Source organism: Pipistrellus kuhlii, unplaced genomic scaffold (assembly GCF_014108245.1).
Source record: "Pipistrellus kuhlii isolate mPipKuh1 unplaced genomic scaffold, mPipKuh1.p scaffold_m20_p_6, whole genome shotgun sequence".
Taxonomy (NCBI): Eukaryota; Metazoa; Chordata; class Mammalia; order Chiroptera; family Vespertilionidae; genus Pipistrellus; species Pipistrellus kuhlii.
Window position 1 is genome coordinate 33,715,601 of NW_023425562.1, and position 20,079 is coordinate 33,735,679.

General features: G+C 35.9%; 1 protein-coding gene across 3 annotated transcripts in view; it reads right to left on the minus strand.

Moving 5' to 3' along the window:
• The window catches only part of ROCK1 (Rho associated coiled-coil containing protein kinase 1), a 104,534-nt gene that overhangs the window by 59,118 nt on the left and 25,337 nt on the right, over positions 1 to 20,079 (minus strand). For 2 of the 3 annotated variants that reach the window (XM_036418479.2, XM_036418480.2), the window contains exons 2-8: positions 18,446 to 18,527; positions 7,571 to 7,671; positions 7,329 to 7,466; positions 3,927 to 4,102; positions 3,027 to 3,111; positions 1,588 to 1,732; positions 1,126 to 1,264 (exon numbers count right to left, since the gene is read on the minus strand). In XM_036418479.2, coding sequence (XP_036274372.1) covers positions 1,126 to 1,264; positions 1,588 to 1,732; positions 3,027 to 3,111; positions 3,927 to 4,102; positions 7,329 to 7,466; positions 7,571 to 7,671; positions 18,446 to 18,527 — 866 coding nt within the window. The remainder of the gene's footprint in view (positions 1 to 1,125; positions 1,265 to 1,587; positions 1,733 to 3,026; positions 3,112 to 3,926; positions 4,103 to 7,328; positions 7,467 to 7,570; positions 7,672 to 18,445; positions 18,528 to 20,079) is intronic. The other variant, XM_045574521.1, reaches the window with a different exon arrangement.

Here is a 20,079-nt window from a genome sequence, read left to right on the forward strand (position 1 = left end):
TTAAATTTCCATTTTATAATCTATTATTAGTAATTTTTTTCTGACCAATCAAAAACAAATAATAATTCTTGACATTACTGTGACTTTGAGAGCTTTATTGAGACAAGTTAATGATTCTGGCCTCTTCAGTGAGCACATAATGTTTAAAGATATGCCTTTAACTGATTTTAAAAGAACTCAGCAACTTTTGTTCTTCAGTAGAGTACTTATAAACAATAAGAATACTCTGAATTCCAATTTTTTTCAGGAGTTAAAAGATAAATTGTTTTAGATATGTGATACTTTTTAAAGAAGTTTTCAATGACTCTCAGACTGAACACAGAACCTCGCCATGATTCTATGGCACACACGTTTTATTATAATTCAGAGTACAGTACCCCTCTCTCTGTACGATTAGTGTCTCATTTGCTTGTCTATTTCCCCCAAAGGACTATGAGATAGTGGAGAACAGCGGCTGTGTGTCTCGTTCATTTCTATACCCCAAGCACCTAACACATAGCACAAAACCTATATTTACAACACTTACATTCACATAAAGATGTACTTTATTTCAGAGATGTCAACATGTTTAAAAAAAATCTCAGACTCAATAAAATTACCATCATTTTTATACTTACCCAAGTTAAAAATGAAAAACAAAGAATCGCCGAAATCGGTTTGGCTCAGTGGTAGAGCGTCGGTCTGTGGACTGAAGGGTCCCAGGTTCGATTCCGGTCAAGGGCATGTACCTGGGTTTCGGGCACATCCCCAGTGGGGGGTGTGCAAGAGGCAGCTGGTCGATGTTTCTCTCTCATCGATGTTTCTAGCTCTCTATCTCTCTCCCTTCCTCTCTGTGAAAAATCAATAAATTATATTTAAGAAAAAAGAAAAGAAAAAGAAAAACAAAGAATCATCTGGTCTAGCCATTAGAAAAGAATTGTATTTCCGTTTTTTAGGTAAAGAAAGTGAGTTGAGACCCAGAAAAGGCATCCAGAAAATCATAAAACTATATTAGGTTTCACTGTTATGAATTATTTTGGGAATGATAGCGTTTTTATTCCAAAACATCAAACATAGGTACTCAGATACAGACCTTTAAAACTGAGCAGCAAAATAAGATGTAAACTTAATGTTAAAATTATTTACCTATCAGTAAGAAAGGCGCAAATAAGATTTTTTGCTTCTTTTGATATGTCATTATCATCAGGGAAGGTAAGTGAATTTTTATGGTTCATAATCTTACTGTAAGTTCCAACCAGAGAATCTGCATAAAAAGGTGTATCACCTGAAAAATTGACAAGGAAAATAAAAGCACAATAAGACACATTTAAAAAAATCAGTTTCAAAGGAAGACTCACTGCTACCTGTTTAAAGATTTACTAGATATACATAAACTAAAAACATACAAAACATATACTTTATATGTAAAAAGAAATACATAAAGTTGCTTTCATCTTCTAGTTTTTAAAAACACACACACAAAGGTTTGGATCACTTTGTTTCCTATAAACAAAATCAACATGGCTTAATGTAATAAGCAAAAAACTAAGTGGTAAATATTGGAATAAACAACTATATCAGAGGTACACAAAATTCTCCTTTACTTACCTACAAGCATTTCATACAAAAATACTCCAACTGACCACCAGTCACATTCTCGTCCATAATAACCATCACCACCTTGAGACTTTAATACTTCAGGGGAAATATAATCAGGTGTTCCAACTGCCGTGTCACATCGTACCATACCTTCCTAAAATGAATTGCAGGTCAAATTTTGATTAGAATATAAAAGCTCAATTATTTAAAATGACATATAATCTGTAGAACTCAAAATCATTGGGCTATAAAATATCATATCAAAATCTAATGCAAATTTAACAAAAATTAACAAATACCTTAATCATATATACTTATTATGTACACAGTATATTCATATGTGTTATACATAACTGATTTTTATTTTACAAGACACACTGCCAACATTTATTATTCCCCCAGTTGTGCCAATATAATAATCCCAACTTAACCACAGAGAGCAAGTATTGTATATAAACAAATGCAAACAGAATGAAGGGCCAATAAGATCAATCATTTGATAATAATAATATATAAATGCTAATTTAATTTTTTTACTAGAATAGCTGTTCAAGGATAGGAGAGCTCTGGAAGAGGTTAATGGGGGGAAAAGGAGAACCTATGTAATACTTTCAACAATAAAGATTTAAAAAAATAAAATAATTGTTTAATTTAACAATGCTTGAAACTAAGGAAAACATAAGAATCGAGTGTGCAATTATAAAATGAGAAAGCATGGGAAAAGGGCATAATAGTGTTAAGCACAGTGAAAATTTAATATGCATTTTAACTGTCAAAAACAAATAACTATAAATACCTGTTCCTTATTTTAGCTGGTATTAATGCAATAGAATTATAATTAAATGTTCACACAAAAGTTCTCATGTAGTGTTTCCTTCTAACCAATAATCTTCCATTTAAAATAATAAATACAACTTTACGGATATTGTTCTGTGATAAGTTTCAAAGAATATAAACTGTTTCAACTGAAAATAAAGCAGCATGTCTGCTACTTCAGCTATACATGTTATTACATAAACAGTGAGAATGGGTATCTTTTTAAGATTGACTCCCAAAATGTTAATAGGAGGCTAAGTAAAATATTGAAAGACTAAGTAAAATGCTAAAAATATACACATTATTGAAAACTAATATTTATGAAACTATAATTTTAACACTGGCATTAGTATTTAGGGACTATTTCCATTTCTAGTTACCAGTAGTTTACTAGAGAGTTATTATAAAGGATTTAGTAAATCCGGCAATCTACACTTACCCTAAATAGAGAGTAAAAAAATAAATCACAAGTTACTAATACAACATTGCAATTGTAGCATCTATTTCAACAAATGAGATAGGTCACATCAGTTCTGTATAAGTTCAGCTATGGTTAGTAAATTTTTATAACATCTTCTAAAAAGCATCTGTCTTGAATTAGCAAAAACAAAATTAAAATATAATTATTTAACCTTATTCATCTTCATACAAGTACCAAAATCAGCTAACTTCAAATGTCCAGATTTATCCAGCAGCATGTTATCAGGCTTCACATCTCTGAGGGGGGGAAATAAAAAGAGCATTTCTGAAATAGATCAGATACTGATAAAAATTACATGAGGCAGTTATTTTAGGCTATTTCTCCTCATTCAATGTAGATATGGCACTTTTGACCTGTATATGTTCTCTATCCACATGTAGAAATTAAACTTCATTATATGGTAATGCCTCAGAAGAAGACAAGTATGTAGAGTCTGATTCTTCCAGAGGGAGTGGGAGTAGGATCAAATCATTTGAGAGAATAACCATAAAAATGTACCATTTAGACATAAAAAGTAATTGAAACACATGTCTCAACATAAGCACATAAATAATTTCAGGACAGGATCTATGTCACTTTCATTTTGTATCCTTGGAACTTAGCATAGCAATTACACAATGCATTCAAATGGTGTTTGCAGAACAAATAAAATTATTATTCTAACAAATATGATATATTCACTAATTAAAAGTAAATTAATCTGTATTTTAAAAATTTGTACATAAAAACGTATCAAAAGAAAATTAATATTTTATTAAAAACAAAAATTTTTTAACACTCTGGCACAAACTTCAGAAAACCAGCTTACAATTTTTACTGTTCAGAACAACAAATAAAAACTATATAATCAGATTAAGGGGTAGCAAAAAGTACACTTATATAAACATTAAACTGAAATGTTAAAACTATAAATTTCAAAGTTTTAAGTTCTGGAATACCACTCATGTCTACAGACAAAAAAATAGGTGGGAAATGTTAATTGAATAAAGTTTATGTATTTTCAGCTTCTCTCTTCAACAAATGAGAAAATTTAAAGCATTTTTATCTTTACCTATGAATAAAACCCATGGAATGGATTGCATCCAATGCAAGAACTACTTCTGCAGTATAGAATCGTGCCCATTTTTCAGGCACATCATAGTTGCTCATTAAGTTTACAAGATCTCCACCAGGCATATATTCCATCACCATGTAGAGATAACGATCATCTTGGAATGCATAAAAAAGCTATACAAATAAAAAAACAATTCATTAAGATTAAGCAAAATTGTTTCATTTAAAAATTTGCAAAAATATTTAATTAAAATAGTCAAATGGCAGGAGTTGTAGTAATCTTTAAAAACAGAAATGAACACAAACATAAACACCACAAAGACCCTTGCATATGTAAAGGAACTGTTAACAGTGATTATTTCTGAGGATTTAGGCGGAGACTTTTTATCTCTATTTCTTCGGTTAAAAATTTTGATTGATTGATTTAAGAGAGAAAAGAAATGAGGGAAGGAGGAAGGGGGAGAGAGAGAGAGAGAGAGAGAGAGAGAGAGAGAGAGAGAGAGAGAGAGAGATACAGACTGATTTGTTGTTCTACTTATTCATGCACTCACTGATTGATTCTTGTATGTGCCTTGACTGGGGATGAAACCTGCAACAACCTTGGACAATGTTCCAACCAATGAGCAACCCGGCCAGGGAAATATATATATATATATATATATATATATATATATATATATATATATATATATATACATACATACATACACACACACACACACACACACACACACACACACGCACACACACACAAACTGAATATTTTATACTGAGAATTAAAAATTATAATAGTTTCATACAAGTCTCCTAAGCAAAAAAAATAGTTTGGCTATAATTTAAATTGTGCTGTAGTAAGGTTTACTGTTTGATTTATATCAAAATCACAATTCTCAAAAAGTCTCAGCTGTCCCTTATTAGCTGTGTGACTGGGCAATTTATCGATACTTAACCTCCCTGAGTCTCTGTCACTATAATCCCTTCAAGAAGAATGTAAGGGATTGTATCTTGTTTTACTTTTATACTTGCTGCTCAGTTAGCATCTGGATGTCTGGCAATCAGTGAGTGCTTAATAAATATCTAATAAATAAAGCATAAATTAATCTATAAACTAGGACTATACCTAATAGGGATTAACTGCCTTTCAGAATTGTTTTAAAAATTAGTGAATATAAAAAGCACTTAATACAGCAGGTGCTCAGTAAATGATAGTAGTCAAAAGGAGGACAAGTAATAACTAACAAAGAAACAGTAAGAGGCAGTAGCTAGACTTAAAGCAAGAAGATAAAATTCCATTGATATGAAATTGACAAGAAAGCTAGGCATAAATGCATTTATTATGTAACCAGGATTGTAGAAAAAAAGAGCATATTTACAAAAGAACATTTTAGGTAAACATAAGATTAGAATCCAACTAACATGAATAAGCCCAAGAGAAAAATATACCTAATTTACCTAGACACTTATATCAAAAATCTGTTTCAGTTTCAGATTTAGTTATTTTTAAATGTTTTTACTGACTTTTAGAGAGAGAAGAAAGGAGAAGGAGAGAAAGAGAAACTTCAATTAATCAGCTGCCGCCTGCTGGGGATTGACCCCACAACTGGGCATGTGCCTTCACCAGGCAACCTCCTGGTGCATATATAGATCGATGGTAAACCACTGGGCCACACTGGATGGGCCCCAGATTTAGTTCTTTTCATTAAAATACATATATTGGAGCCCTAGCCAGTTTGGCTCAGTAGATAGAGTATCAGCCTTCAGACCGAAGGGCCCTGGGTTCAAGTCCAGTCAAGGAAATGTACCTGGGTTTCAGTCTCCTCCCCAGCCCAGGCCCTGGTCAAGGTTAGTGCAAGAGGCAACCAATTAATGTATTTCTCTCACATCAATATTTCTCTCTGTCTTTCCCTCTCTCTTCCACTCTCTCTAAAAATCAATGGAAAAAATATCCTAGATGAGGATTAAAATAAATAAATAAATATATGGGGAAGATAAGAAACTAAGTGGCATTTCATGCTACCCCAGATATAAACTGGGCACCATAATTATAGAAACATTGTTGATACTAGTGGCGGTTTATTTATAAACAATGTATCAAGAAAAACAAAGTTCCAAGCACATAAATTGTAAATTTAAACCCTAGGTAACAATTATGTCTTGTGTCTTAACTCTACAGAACAGCAGATATTTTTTCTGTATTGGTAATTCCCAACCCAAGGAGACAATAATGTCTGAATACATCTTGGGTTGTTAAAACCGGTGTGTGGGAATGGGGAGGAGTGCTACTGGCATTCTCTGGGTAGAGGCCAAGGATGCTGATAAAAATCCTATAATGCACAGAATAGGCCTCAACAATAAACAATTACCTGGCTCAAAATGTCATACAATACTGAGCCCAGAAAACCATGCTATACACAGCTGATAAAAAAAAGAAGAAAAAAAAAGAATAGACAATCAAGTATAAAAGCCTCCTTAAAATGTTAACCTTAAACATTTTCCATATGCTTCTTATCACAATTACTAGGATGCTTAGTTAGGATATACTTCATTATATACTGTAAATAGATGATAGATAGATTCCAAAGCACGTTAGGAATTAGAAATGGTCTAGCCCAATAGTCTCATTTTTTTTTAAACCAGAAAACTTTACTTCTACCATACAAAATCTTACAATAGGATTCTAATATATATATTAGAATCCTTATATATTACAGAGCTGTAGTTTAGGCAGAAATAGAAAATCTAGAATTATAACCAACCCCAAATTCCTGCTTCTCCGTATGATTTCACCTGCAGAATCTCCACATACCAATAAAATAACCAATTTAAGCCAACTTGCACATTTTTAAGGCAGGAAATCGATGCCCAGCGATGTAAATAACCTTGCCACAGTTTCATAGACAGGCCATGGGTGAAGACCAGGACTCACAACTATAGGCTCTTTTTCCCATGGAAAGCCTAAAGCGAATATAATAATATTTGGAGGCCTCGCAGAACTCACTTTACCTCTTATTTTTTCCATTCCTTCCTCTCCATAAAATGAGAGTGACAAATAGATGAATAGGTAAATAAATAATATAAGACCTTATATTTGGGGAAAATAATTTCAATTTCAATATTAAGCAAGTATATTTAGAGTATAATAATATATGACTTCCTCCAAATTAAAGCAGATTATTTAAAATTTCTAATATTTAAATTCTGTTTTGCCTTAACCTTACTTTTCTCATGGAGCTGATTCAATAAAACTAAAATGTTATGATTTTAAAGATAATAGTATATTAGACAATTCTGTAATTGCCAATAAATTCTCTATTACTGTTCTGAAAAAGAAACTAAGCTTCTCAGATATGTTTAATTAACAAACTAGTATAGCAAAAATGAAAGAATAGTAATATCATACCTGAACAACCCAAGGGCTATTAGCAAAAGCCATGATGTCCCTTTCTTCCCAGAAAAAAGCAGAATCGGATCTCTTAATCATTTCAAATTTGCTGAGAAGCTTCATAGCATATACCTTCCTGGTGGATTTATGCCTTACCTTTAAAATTAAAAATGCAAAATAATAAACTTTTGTGTTAACAAGTGCATTTTTTAATTTTAAAAAGTTTCTATTTTGAATCATATTAAAAAAAAATAACCTACCAATTGAACTTCTCCAAACGCACCTCTACCAATCACCTTCACTACTTCATAGTCTTCAGCTTTCATTCGTAAATCTCTGATTTTATTTATTGTGTCTTTATCTGTATGAAAAGAAAAGTTCATCATTTTAAATCACTGAAACATTATAACTAACACTGTTTATTTTACAGTTAGGCTCTTGAAAAATAATGAAAAACAAAGAAATTTATTGAAATTATTTTGTAACATATAGTAAAATGTAAAGTTATAAAATAGAGAAATGTTTAATGTACAAAGAATTGCTTTAAATAAATTCTGGAATGACTTAACTTTCTTGAAATGTTTTCATTAAAATCTGACTTCCTAGAATGTCTTAGAAAACAATTATACTATAAACGTACATTAAGAATAATTATTTAGTTATTGGTATTTTAAATACATATCAAATTTGAATTGAAACCCATGAGTAGACATTTTAAATTAATGAAATAAACTTTTCTCTTTATCATCAGTTTTGATGGTCCTTTAAAAAAGAAACTAATTGCCGAAACCAGTTTGGCTCAATGGATAGAGAGTCGGCTTGGGGACTGAAGGGTCCAGGGTTCAGTTCCAGTCAAGGGTATGTACCTTGGTTGTGGACATATCCCCAATAGGGGGTGTGCAAGAGGCAGCTGATCGATGACTCTCTCTCATCGATGTTTCTAATTCTCTCTCTCCCTTCCTCTCTGTACAAAATCAATAAAATATATATTTTTTAAAGAAACTAATTTAAGATATCAAAGGCAAACATGCTAAATAATCACATACTTGTATGATTACATTTCTCTATTTGAACTTAAGACTTTCATTTAAAACAGTGGGAATCACTGCAATTATTTATATAAACCTGTCATGCTACAAACTACAATAATTTACAAATCCCCACTGGATAGATATTCTATTCCTAATTTGGTCATAGATTAAAATGGGGCTATTTTAATCCACATGGTCAACATTGGCATGAGATACATGGAAAAGCTTCACATTTCAGAGTTGTACAAAATACAGAACAGCCATTAAACTTAAGTTCTAGTTCCCTATAAAATAATATAATACTCTGTCTTTCTATTTTTTTATTTTATTTTTTGGTCTTTCCTTTGAAATGCACATTTCAATCCAGTGTTTGTGTTCATTATGACAAATAAGCACATGCAATAGAGCAAACATTTACACAGAGATAACATAAGTACACTTAATTTTAGGTTACATATCTACTGCAAGATGCACCAGAAAGATTTACTACCCAAATATTTGTATCTACCATACAGGATCTATAGTACTAATTGTAGATATATAAAGATAATTTTAGCCGAAGCCGGTTTGGCTCAGTGGTAGAGCGTTGGTCTGCAGACTGAGGGGTCCCGGGTTCGATTCCGGTCAGGGGCATGTACATTGGTTGCGGGCACATCCCCGGTGGGGGGTGTGCAGGAGGCAGCTGGTCGATGTTTCTCTCTCATCGATGTTTCTAGCTCTCTCTCACCCTTCCTCTCTGTAAAAAATCAATAAAATGTATTAAAAAAAAAAAGATAATTTTAAAACATAGTTCTTATCTTGAAGAGTTCAAACTCTAGCAAATGAAACAGAAAAATGAAACAAAACAAAAAAACAGCCCAGCTGGCATAGCTCAGTGGTTGAGCATCGACCTATGATCCAGGAGTCAGGGTTCAATTCCTAGTCATGGCACATGTCCGGGTTCTGGGCTAGATTCCCAGTATGGGGTATGCAGTAGGCAGCCAGTCAATAATTGTCTCTCATTATTGATGTTTCTATTTGTCTCCCTCTCTCTTCCTCTCTGAAATCAATAAAAATATTTTTTTAAAAACAGAACACCCCAAACAATAAGGGAGATTAAGCACAGTTTGTTAAGTACTAAAGACACCTAACCCAAGCCTGCCTGGGAGAAAGGTGGCTAAAAAGGCTTTCTGGAGATGATGACAACTCAAACGAGTCTAAAATTGAGAGCAATAGTTAGTCAGGTTGGGGAGAAGAAAAGAGAAAATACAATAGGCAGATGGCAATACAAGCAAAACACAGAGGAACTGTATAAGAAATTCTGTGTTACTAGAGTATCAAGGTTGTGGTAAGGATTAGCAGGAGAGACTGGAAAGATGCAAACTGTTTAAAGAGCTAGAACTTACCTGCAGTCATATAATTATTATTTAACCATCAAAAATATTTTTCACAAAATTTAAAGCATTTCAACATGTAAAATAGATTTTTTTTTAAAAGGCCTGAACCAGAATAATATATAATAATAAACATGTAATATGCTAATTAGACCGGACAGCTGAACAACCTTCTGGACATCATTCCAAAACAAGCCACTGCAGCAGGGGCCAAGGCAGAGGTGGTTAGGGGCAATCAGGCAGGCAGGCAGAGTGGTTAGGGGCAATCAGGCGGGCAGGCAAAGTGGTTAGAGGTGATCAGGCAGGCAGGCAGAGGGGTTAAGAGCGATGAGGCAGGTAGGCAGGTGGGTGGTTAGGAGGCAGCAATCCTGAATTGCAAAAGGGTGCAAGCCAGGCTGAGGGACCCTCCCACCCCATGCATGAATTTCGTGCACTGGGCCTCTAGTGTATTATATAATAGCCTATGAGGTTTAGAGCCGTAAATAGACTATAAAGTCCGTAGCATGATCTCAGAAAATATATCTGCTACAAAATTTGTGTGGGAATAAAGATCTTGCTTCCAGTTTTAATTTCTGAACAACACAGGAAATGTATAAAGCAGCTTGATATTATTTGTGATTCAAACAAAATTAGGTGTCTAAATGACTTTATTACGTTTAAGTTTTGCATAAAAGTGCTATTTTGCTTTTAAATTTTAAGTTGAATTTAATTAGAAACATTATCAAGTCTAGAGCAAAACCTTATTTCCAAAGTCATTACGTTTTCAATGAAAACTCAATGACAACCAACATTTAAACATTCTTAACTAACTCCCCTTTTCCCTTTATATTCCACATCCTATCGTTCAGTAAAACATGCAGCCTCTACCTTTGAAATGTATCTGGAACTTGATCATTTCTCATCCTCTTCACTACCATGCTGGACCAAGCCACCACCATCTCTTCTTTAGAATATTGCAGTGGCTTCTTAACTAATTTCCCTGTGTGTATCCTTGCCTCTCTATAGTCTATTCTTAACACAGGGTGATATTCTTAAAACACAAGTCAGATCATGTCACTCTTCTGCTCAAAACTCTCTAATGTCTTGCCATCTCACCCAGAGCAAAAGTCAAAAGATCTTACAATGGCCTACAAGACTCTACATGACCTAGCCTCCCTATTTCTTTTCTTCTCTGACATTATCCTACAATTCTCTCCCTTGCTTAATCCTCTCCAACCACAATGGCTTCCTCGCTGCTCCTCAAACATGGCAGGTACACTCCTCTGTTAAGACCTTTTGCAATGGCTATTCCTCTGCATGTGATTCTCTTCTCTCAAACATCTGTATGGCCAACTCTCTCAAATACTTTATTTTCTCAAATTTTACTTTTTCTGTGAGCTCTACACTAGTCACACTATCTAAAACTGAAAAATTCTGAGAACTTTCCATCTTTCTTATAGCATTATATTTCCCCCCATAACAAATACCAACCTCTTTATTTATAGAATTAATTTCATGCAAAATAAAACTCACAAAATTATAAATTTGGTAAGCCCTTACTAATTCTCAGACCAATAAACAGGATTGTGATGAACATCAGACTCTTACCAATTTCTGGTTGTCAATTGTATTGGGCCAAGAAGAAAGCTACAATTCAAAGTACTGAGATATTATGCACAGTAAGCAAGGAATGAAATGGTCAAGACATTGTAACTTTTTAAAAATATATACTTTTATTGATTTCAGAGAGGAAGGGAAAGGGAGAGAAAGACAGAAGCATCAATGATGAGAGAGAACCATTGATTGGCTGCTTCCTGCACACCCCCACTGGGGATCAAGCCCGCAACCAGGGCATGTACCCTTGGCTGGAATCGAACCTGGGACCCCTCAGTCCGAAGGCAGATGCTCTACCTTCTGGGCCAAACCACCTAAGGCGACACTGTAACTCTTGACAGGCCACTAACAAGCTAATCTGTCTCTAAATAATCACAGGTTAGCAGAAGATGTAGTACAAAAGGTTGAGGATTTATAGTTTCACTAAATATTCATGTATTTATAGAGTCACTAAATATTCATCAGGATTTCAAACACGTACAGACTCTTCAATCTAACTTTCTAGAAAGCAAATGGATGGTTATTAAGAGTCCTTTTTAAAAATAACACTATATACCCAGTAAATTCTACTTCTGGAAATTTGTCCTAAAGAAATTATATATGATGTAGAACTACAATAAAATGTTTTTTAATGTAAAGATTAAATAATTTAATATTCATATTATGAAATATTAGGCAATATTTAAAATTTTGTTGAAGAATAATTACACAGAATGATATTCAACAGGAAATGTTGAACAAAGAAACAGAATAAACTGCATTTGGTTTATGAACTCAATTTTTAAAATATATATATTTTTTATTGATTTCAGAGAGAAAGGGAAATGGAGAAAGAATGATAGAAACATCAATGATAAAGAATCATTGATTGGCTGCCTCCTGCAGGCCCCACACTGGGGATGAAGCCCGCAACTGGGCATGTGCCCTGACTGGGAACTGAAACCTTACCTCTTGGTTCCTAGGTCGATGCTCAACCACTGAGCCACTCCGGCTGGACATATGCTTTCATTTTTTTAAATGTGCTATCTATACATACTTATTGACATAAAATATATTTTGTGAATTGCTTTCCATTAAAAACATTGGATAGCTGACTAAATTCTATTTATTTATATTTGGGTTGTCCTAATGTTTTGCTCTAACAATATATTTTTGCTATGAAAAACATTCTTTTATATTTGCAGAACTGCTTTTGCAGGATACCGGTACATTTCTTTAAGTAATAGGTTATACTCATAAACATTATTAGTTTGTTTTGTTGTTGTTTTTTTTGTGTGTGTGTGTGTGTGTGTGTGTGTGTGTTTTAATATATTTTATTGGTTTTTTACAGAGGGGAAAGGAGAGAGACAGAGAGCTAGAAATGTCGATGAGAGAGAAACATTGACCAGCTGCCTCTTGCACACCCCCTACCGGGGATGTGCCCGCAACCAGTGTACATGCCCTTGACTGGAATCGAACCTGGGACCTTCAGTCCGCAGACCAACGCTCTACCACTGAGCCAAACCAGCTTCGGCAACATTATTAGTTTTGAAATATATACTGTCAAACAAAATGACTGCATCCATTTTCACTCTTAATACTCACCAATCCTTGATATTACTTTTTATTTTTCTGGTTCTGATTAAGTTGAAAGTAGGGATAGAATTGTTTTTTTAATTTTAAGCCACATTAATATTAATGCATTTGTTCAACTATCAACAGTTCATTGGTCATTTTTATGTTTTCTCCTTTATACTATACTAGAGGCCCAGTGCATGAAAATCATGCACTGGAGGGGGGGGGGACATCCCTCAGCCGGGACTGTGCCCTCTCACAATCTGGTAGCCCTCTGGGGGACGTCTGACTGCACTCTGCCAGCCATGAGCCCGGTTTCTGGCTGATTGGCACTCCCCCTGTGGGAGTGCACTGATCACCAGATGACAGCTCCTGCATTGAGTGTCTGCCCCCTGGTGGTCAATGTGTGTCATAGCAACTGGTAATTCCACCATTTGGTCAATTTGCATATTAGCCTTTTATTATATACTAGTGGCCAGATGCATGAAATTCATGCACAGAGTGGGGGTTCCCTCAGCCCAGCCTGCACCCCCTCACTCAGAGACGCCTTGGGGGATGTCTGACTGCCAGTTTAGGCCTGATCCCACAGGGATTGCAATCTGGGACCACTGGCTTCTAACCACTCACTTGTCTGCCTGCATGATTGCCCCTAACCCCTCTGCCTGATCACCTCTAACCTCTCTGCCTGCCTTCCGGATCGCCCCTATCTGCCCTCCCATGTCAGCCTGGTTGCCCCTAAGGGCCCTCCTCTGCCAGCCTAATCTGCACCCAACATCCCTCCCCTGCTAGCCTGGTTGTCCCCAACTGCCTTCCCCTGCCGGCCTGATCTTGCCGCCAACTGACCTCCCCTAACGACCTGATCTGCACCCAACGTCCCTCCCCTGCCAGCCTGATCTTGCCCCCAACTGCCCTCCCCTGCCGGCCTGGTTGCCTTCAATGGCCCTCCCCTGCCAGTCTGATCACCCCTAACTGCCTTTGCCTACCTAATCACCCCTAACTGCCCTCCCCTGCCGGCCTGATCTCACCCCCAACTGTCCTCTGCTGGGCCAATTTGGTTCTGATTGGTCAGTTTCTATGCCAGTCAGCGCCAAAAGCTCCGCCTCCTAGGCAGCCATTGGCTCCTCACACTTCAACCAGATTTGGTTCTGATCGGTCAGGTTCTATGTCAGTCAGCATCTCTTGGCCTCGGAGCCTAATCAGAAATGCAGGGCTGATCAGCAGCCCCCAGTAGAGGCCAGGAGAGAAATGGAGATGCGGCTGCTGGCCTGGCCCAGAGAGAAAGAAAGAGGCAAGTGCTGGTCATCAGCTGCCACACAGGCTATGGATCAGACACTGCTTCTCTCTTCAGGCCTCTCCAAGGGCCTGATTAGCAGCCCCCTCAGCAGTCAGTGCTTTTTGCATATTCATTTTCTAACTTGCATTTGTGTTCAACTTAATTAGTTCTTAAAGCTTTTTTGCAAACTCTTGAGTATTTTCTATTGAAAAAGCATGTCTACAACATGCTTTTGTCTATAAATACAATTTTACTTCTATTTTAATTTATTTACGTTTTCTTTATTTCACCTAATTGCGCTAAAACTTCTGGGACAATGTTGAATGAAAGTGGTGAGAAAAGACTGACTTTTTCTAATCTTAAAGAAAAAGCATTTAGTCATAAAGAAATATAATATGAACTGTGGATTTTTTGTAGATTCTCTTTCTCAGGTAAGAGAGTTTTCCTTCAAATCTGAGGTTCAGAAAGATATTTTTAAATCAAGAATTCTGTATTTTGTTAAATGCGTTTTGGACATCTACTGAGATTATGGATTTTCTCTTTCAGCATGCTAATATAGTAATTGATTTTTGAACACTAAACTAACTTTGCAATATTGGTATAAATGCTCCTTGGTCACAACTGTACTTGATGCAAGATATGATTTCTTAAATTTTGTTTTATTATTTTCTATACTTTTCTTCAATTGAAAAACTAGACTATCAGAAAGGGAAACTAAGAAAATAATCCCATTTACAAGTGCATAAAAACAAACAAACCTAAGAATAAATTAAGCCAAAGAGGTAAAAGCCTATACTTGGAAAATTAGAAGATACTGAAAAAAGTACCTGAAGAAGATATAAATGAATGGAAGCATATACTGCACTCATGGTCAAGAAGAATTAACATCATTAAAATGTCCATACTACCCAAAGCAATCAATAGATTCAACATAATTCCTATAAAAATAAATCGTGTTTTTCAGAGAACTAGAAAACAACCCCCAAAATTGCATAGAATCACAAAGACCCCCGAATAGGCACAGAAATCTTGAGAAAGAAGAACAAAGTTGGAGGTATCATGCTACTTAGTATCAAACTATACTACAAGGCTATAGTAATCAAAACAGCATAGTACTGGCATAAAAACAGACACATGTAAGAATGGGACATAATAGAGAGCCCAGAAATAAATCCATGCCTTTATGGTCAATTAATATTTGACAAAGGAGGTAAACACATAAAATGGGGGTAAATATAGTCTATTCGATAAATGATGTTGGGAAAACTAAACAGATACATGAAAAAAAAAATGAAAACAGACAACTTTCTAATACCATACATATGAATAAACTCTAAATGGATTAAAGATTTAAATTTAAGACTCAAAACTATAACACTCCAAGAAGAAAACATAGGCAGTAAAACTGGCACATTTCTCGTAGCGGTATTTTTTCTAATATATCTCTTTGGGCAAGGGAAACAAAAGAAAAAATAAATAGGACTACGTTGAACTAGAAAGTTTTTGCACAGCAAAGGAAACCATCAACAGAACAAAATGGGAACCTACTAAATGGAGAAAGATATCTGCCAATAATACATCTCATTGGGGATTAATATCCAAAATTGATAAAGGACTAAGACAACACTAAAAAAAAATCCAATTAAAAAATGGAAAGAGGACCTGAGCAGATATTTCTCCAAAGAGGACAGGTGATCAATAGACACATGAAAAGATGTTCAATATCACGAATTTCTGAGAAATGCAAATTAAAAACACAATGAGATGTCATCTCACACCTGTCAGAATGGCTATCATCAATAAACCTACAAACAAGTGTTGGCAAGGATGTGAAGAAAAGAAAATCCTCGTGTACTTTTGATGGAATGCAGACTGGTGCAGCCACTATGTAAAATAGTAAGTATGGAGGATCCACAAAAAATTAAAATGAAACTGCCTTATAAACCAGAGATTTCAATTCTGGGTACATATTTGAAATAACCCAAAAATACTAATTCAAAAGAATATTTGCACCCCTATATTCATTGTAGCGTTATTTGCAACTAGTGGCCTGGTGAGCAAAATTTGTGCATGGCGAGGGGTGGGGGTGGGGGTATATTCCCTCAGCCCACCCTGCACCCTCTCCAATTGAACATCCTTCTCGCAATCTGGGACTGCTGAATCCTAACCTCTCACCTGCTTGCCTATCTGATTGCCCTAACTGCCTCTGCCTGACTGCCTGATTGCCTCTAACCCCTCTGCCTGCCTGCCTGATCGCCCCCCACTGCCTCTGCCTGCCAGCCTGGTTGCCCTCAACTGTCCTCCCCTGCTGGCCTGATCTCATCCCCAACTACCCTCCCCTGCCGGCCTGATCTCACCCCAAAATGCCCTCCGGAGCTGGCCTGATCGCCTCTAATGGCCTCTACCTCAGCCCCCATCACCATGACTTTGTCCAGAAGTCAGTCAGAAATCCAGAAGATGGCCGGAGGACCCCGTCTAATTAGCATATTACCCTTTTATTAATATAGATAGAAAAGATACACCAAGAGCCCATAAACACATGACTGGATAAAGAAGATGTGATACACATATACAATGGAATGTTATTTGTCCATAAAAAAAAAAAAAAGAAATCTTTCCATTTGTGACAACACAAATGGGAGGATATGCTAAGAGAAAGGAGTCAGCCAGAGTAACACAAATACCATGATTTCAAGTATATGTGGAATCTAAAGAACAAAATAAACAAACAAAACTGAAATAGACTCATAGACACAGAGAACAGACTGATGGTAGATAGAGGGAAAAGGATATGAGGGACTGGATAAGGAAGGTTAAGAAGTACAAATACGTAATTACAAAACAGTCGTAGGACATAAAGAACAGCATAAAGAATACAATTAATAATACTGTAATAACTATGCATGATACCAGGTGGGTACAGGAAGTACCAGAGGAATACTTTGTAAATATATGATATCTAACCACTATGTTGTATGCTTAAAACTAATACAAAATAACACTGAATGTAAACAGTAACTGAAAAATAAATTTAAGAAAAGTTTCAGGAACAAAAAATAAAAATAAAAACCAGGCTAAAATACAAAATACACAGGTTTATCAGTTAAAACAGTTGATGTTTTCATTTTACCAGTATTTTACTTATTTCTTTTGTGACTACTAATGTTTCTATTTATAAAATGTTAACATAAAGACATACTTAATATTATGAATGAATACTGCATAGCAAAAGGAGTAACAAATTAAGAAAACATGTGTTCCAATTCTTGCTACATACTCCCCTTGGTATTAATGAGCATTTATCCTTTGCCTCCCATCAAACAGGAAAGGGTTATGTTTCTCCACCTTTTTGGTTATTTTGCTATATCGTTAAGTAGGGAGGTAACCAAATGTAAACAACAATAAAAATGTCCTGCAATTTCAGTTAAGATGTGAGAAATTTAAAAAACCTTTATATTCAGACTCTGGAACCATATTCCAAAATAAAATTACAGCTAAATAAATATTTTTATTTTTTAAAAAATCAGAAAACTAAAACAACATAAAATTATAAGTAAAATTCTGAGGCAAGATTTCCAAGTGTACAAATGATAAAAGAGATTACAACATAGTAAAAACGTTTGAATACTTAGAAAAATAAAACTTTATAACCAAACACATGTAACCAAAATTGAAAGACAACACTAAAACCAACCCAACCTAAATATATCAATATATATGGTTTAGAAAACAGAAATAAAGAAATGGAATAGGGAAGATTTTGTGATCTAAAATCTTATTAACAAGTTCTTGAAACAATTTCAATAAGTTCTTTAATCAAAAATTTAAATGATAATGTCTAGTATTAAATCTAAAATAATGATTTTAGAAGAGTATCTGTAAAAATTAAATAAAAGCCAACTTTCACAAAGAAAATTCCCATATCTAAGGTGGGATTTTCATATGTAATCTATTTTTACTTGCAAGTATTAAAATATAATAGCTAATTCGTTTCTAACAGAAAACTAGAGAATAAATACAACCTTACTGAAATTTAATGTGCATATGTAAATATATATATATGCTTATTTTAATATCGATATATTTATTTTAGTCCTTTACTTTTCATTCCCTAATCTGCAAAATATTTTATAGATTCTCCTAATGAGCACCCAAACTGACTAATAAAGTTTCTTTCCCATTTCATTCATTTTATGAACAAACTATTGATGAAATAAGCAAAGAGTACACAGAAGAAAAAAGTGCTTGAATTATCTAAGTCAAGATTTCATTATATATAATCTATAATTAACCTCCACAAAAATTACTTACATCTGCTTAAAAAGTTGTCAATATTTTTGTTTTTTCTTAAGGCAGGAAAATCCAAATCATATACCAAAGCATCCAATCCATCCTAAACAAATAAACAAACAAACAGTTAGTTTTCTGGATCACTCTATGAACTTTCCTTTTTTATGAGTAAAGAATAAAATATACCTCTTAATTTTTAATTAGCTCTCTCACACATCTTGCATTTCCTTGATACTTTCTATATGTAAGGTTACATAAGGACTGAGATAAAAGAACATTTGCTTTTATTTCATATATATCAATAGATTTTTCACATTCTAACTCTCCCAGTAAGAGGAGCAGCAACAAGCCACCAATTGGCTACAACTGACTTCAACTCATGCATTTTTCCCCTCAGGTGAGCATAACATTTTACTTTTCATTCTCCCTTACTACTGCATTTATCTTTATTTCAGACACTCATCAAAAACAAATGGCTTATCTTTGTGCCTACACATATTTTACAAGAAAGTAACTAAAAATAGTAGTTCCTAAAATGTGAAGTTTAGTATAAGATAAATTCAGCAGTTAGATATACTTTTAATTATAAAAACACAAGGGGCCCAGTGCAAGAATTTGTGCACCCTGAAAATAACTATGGACCACGAGGCTGCCCTGGGCAGAGGGGCAGGTTTGCCCATCCTCCACACCCCTGCCCGGCCCCTCCCGCCATGGCCCCGGTCCCCAGTCTGCCTGCAACCCAGATCCCACCACCACTGCCACTCCCATGCACTGGCAGTGCCAGCCCCACTCACACCCACAGCATGGAGCAACTGGGGCTGGCACAGGTGCAAGCGGGGCCAGTGCCATAAGCAGGTGTGAGCAGCAGCAGCTGCCCCATTCACCCCTCAAGAGCAGGACGAGGTGGAGAAGCCCTCAGGGGTGATAGGAGCTGGCAGCCACCGCTTACACTTGCTGACAGTGCCAAGCGATCAGGACTAGTGCTGGCACTGGCAGCAGGTGTGAGCAGGGCAGTCGCTGGCATTGGGTGCGAGAGGAGCTGGCGCCAGTAGTGGGTGCAAGCAGCGGCTGCCGGCCCAAATCGCCCCTCAGGAGCAGGGGGAGGTGAGAAGCCTTGAGGGGCGATCAGGGCCAGCAGCTGCTGCTCCCACCTACTGATGGCACTGAGCAATCAGGACTGGCACCAGGGTAGTGGGTGCAAGTGGCAGCTCCAGTACTGGCAGCAGGTGCGAGGGGGGCCAGCGTCAACAGCAGGTGCGAGTGCCCTGCGTGACTGCAGCATGCGGGAGCAAAGAACTTTCAGTAACCATCAGAGGCTCGCCCCAATGACAGCAACCAGTGCCTCACCTTGGTCTGGTGGCCCCCCCTCATCTGCTCCACCATCCCATCACGGCTGATAGCTGCCATGTTTCATGCTCTGCTGCCTACTGCCAACGCCCGCCATGTTCTGTGTGTGCCGCCTGATGGTCAGCTCACATTAGTGACCCATTGTTGAGTTGTTCCACCATTCAGCCTATTTGCATATTAGAGTCATATATATATATGTATTGGGCTTTTTCTTTCCTTGAAGCACTTTCTAGGGCAGCCATTAGTAAAGAACAAACATGGGCATTTACTTTTTTTTTTTTTTTAATGTATCTTATTGATTTTACACA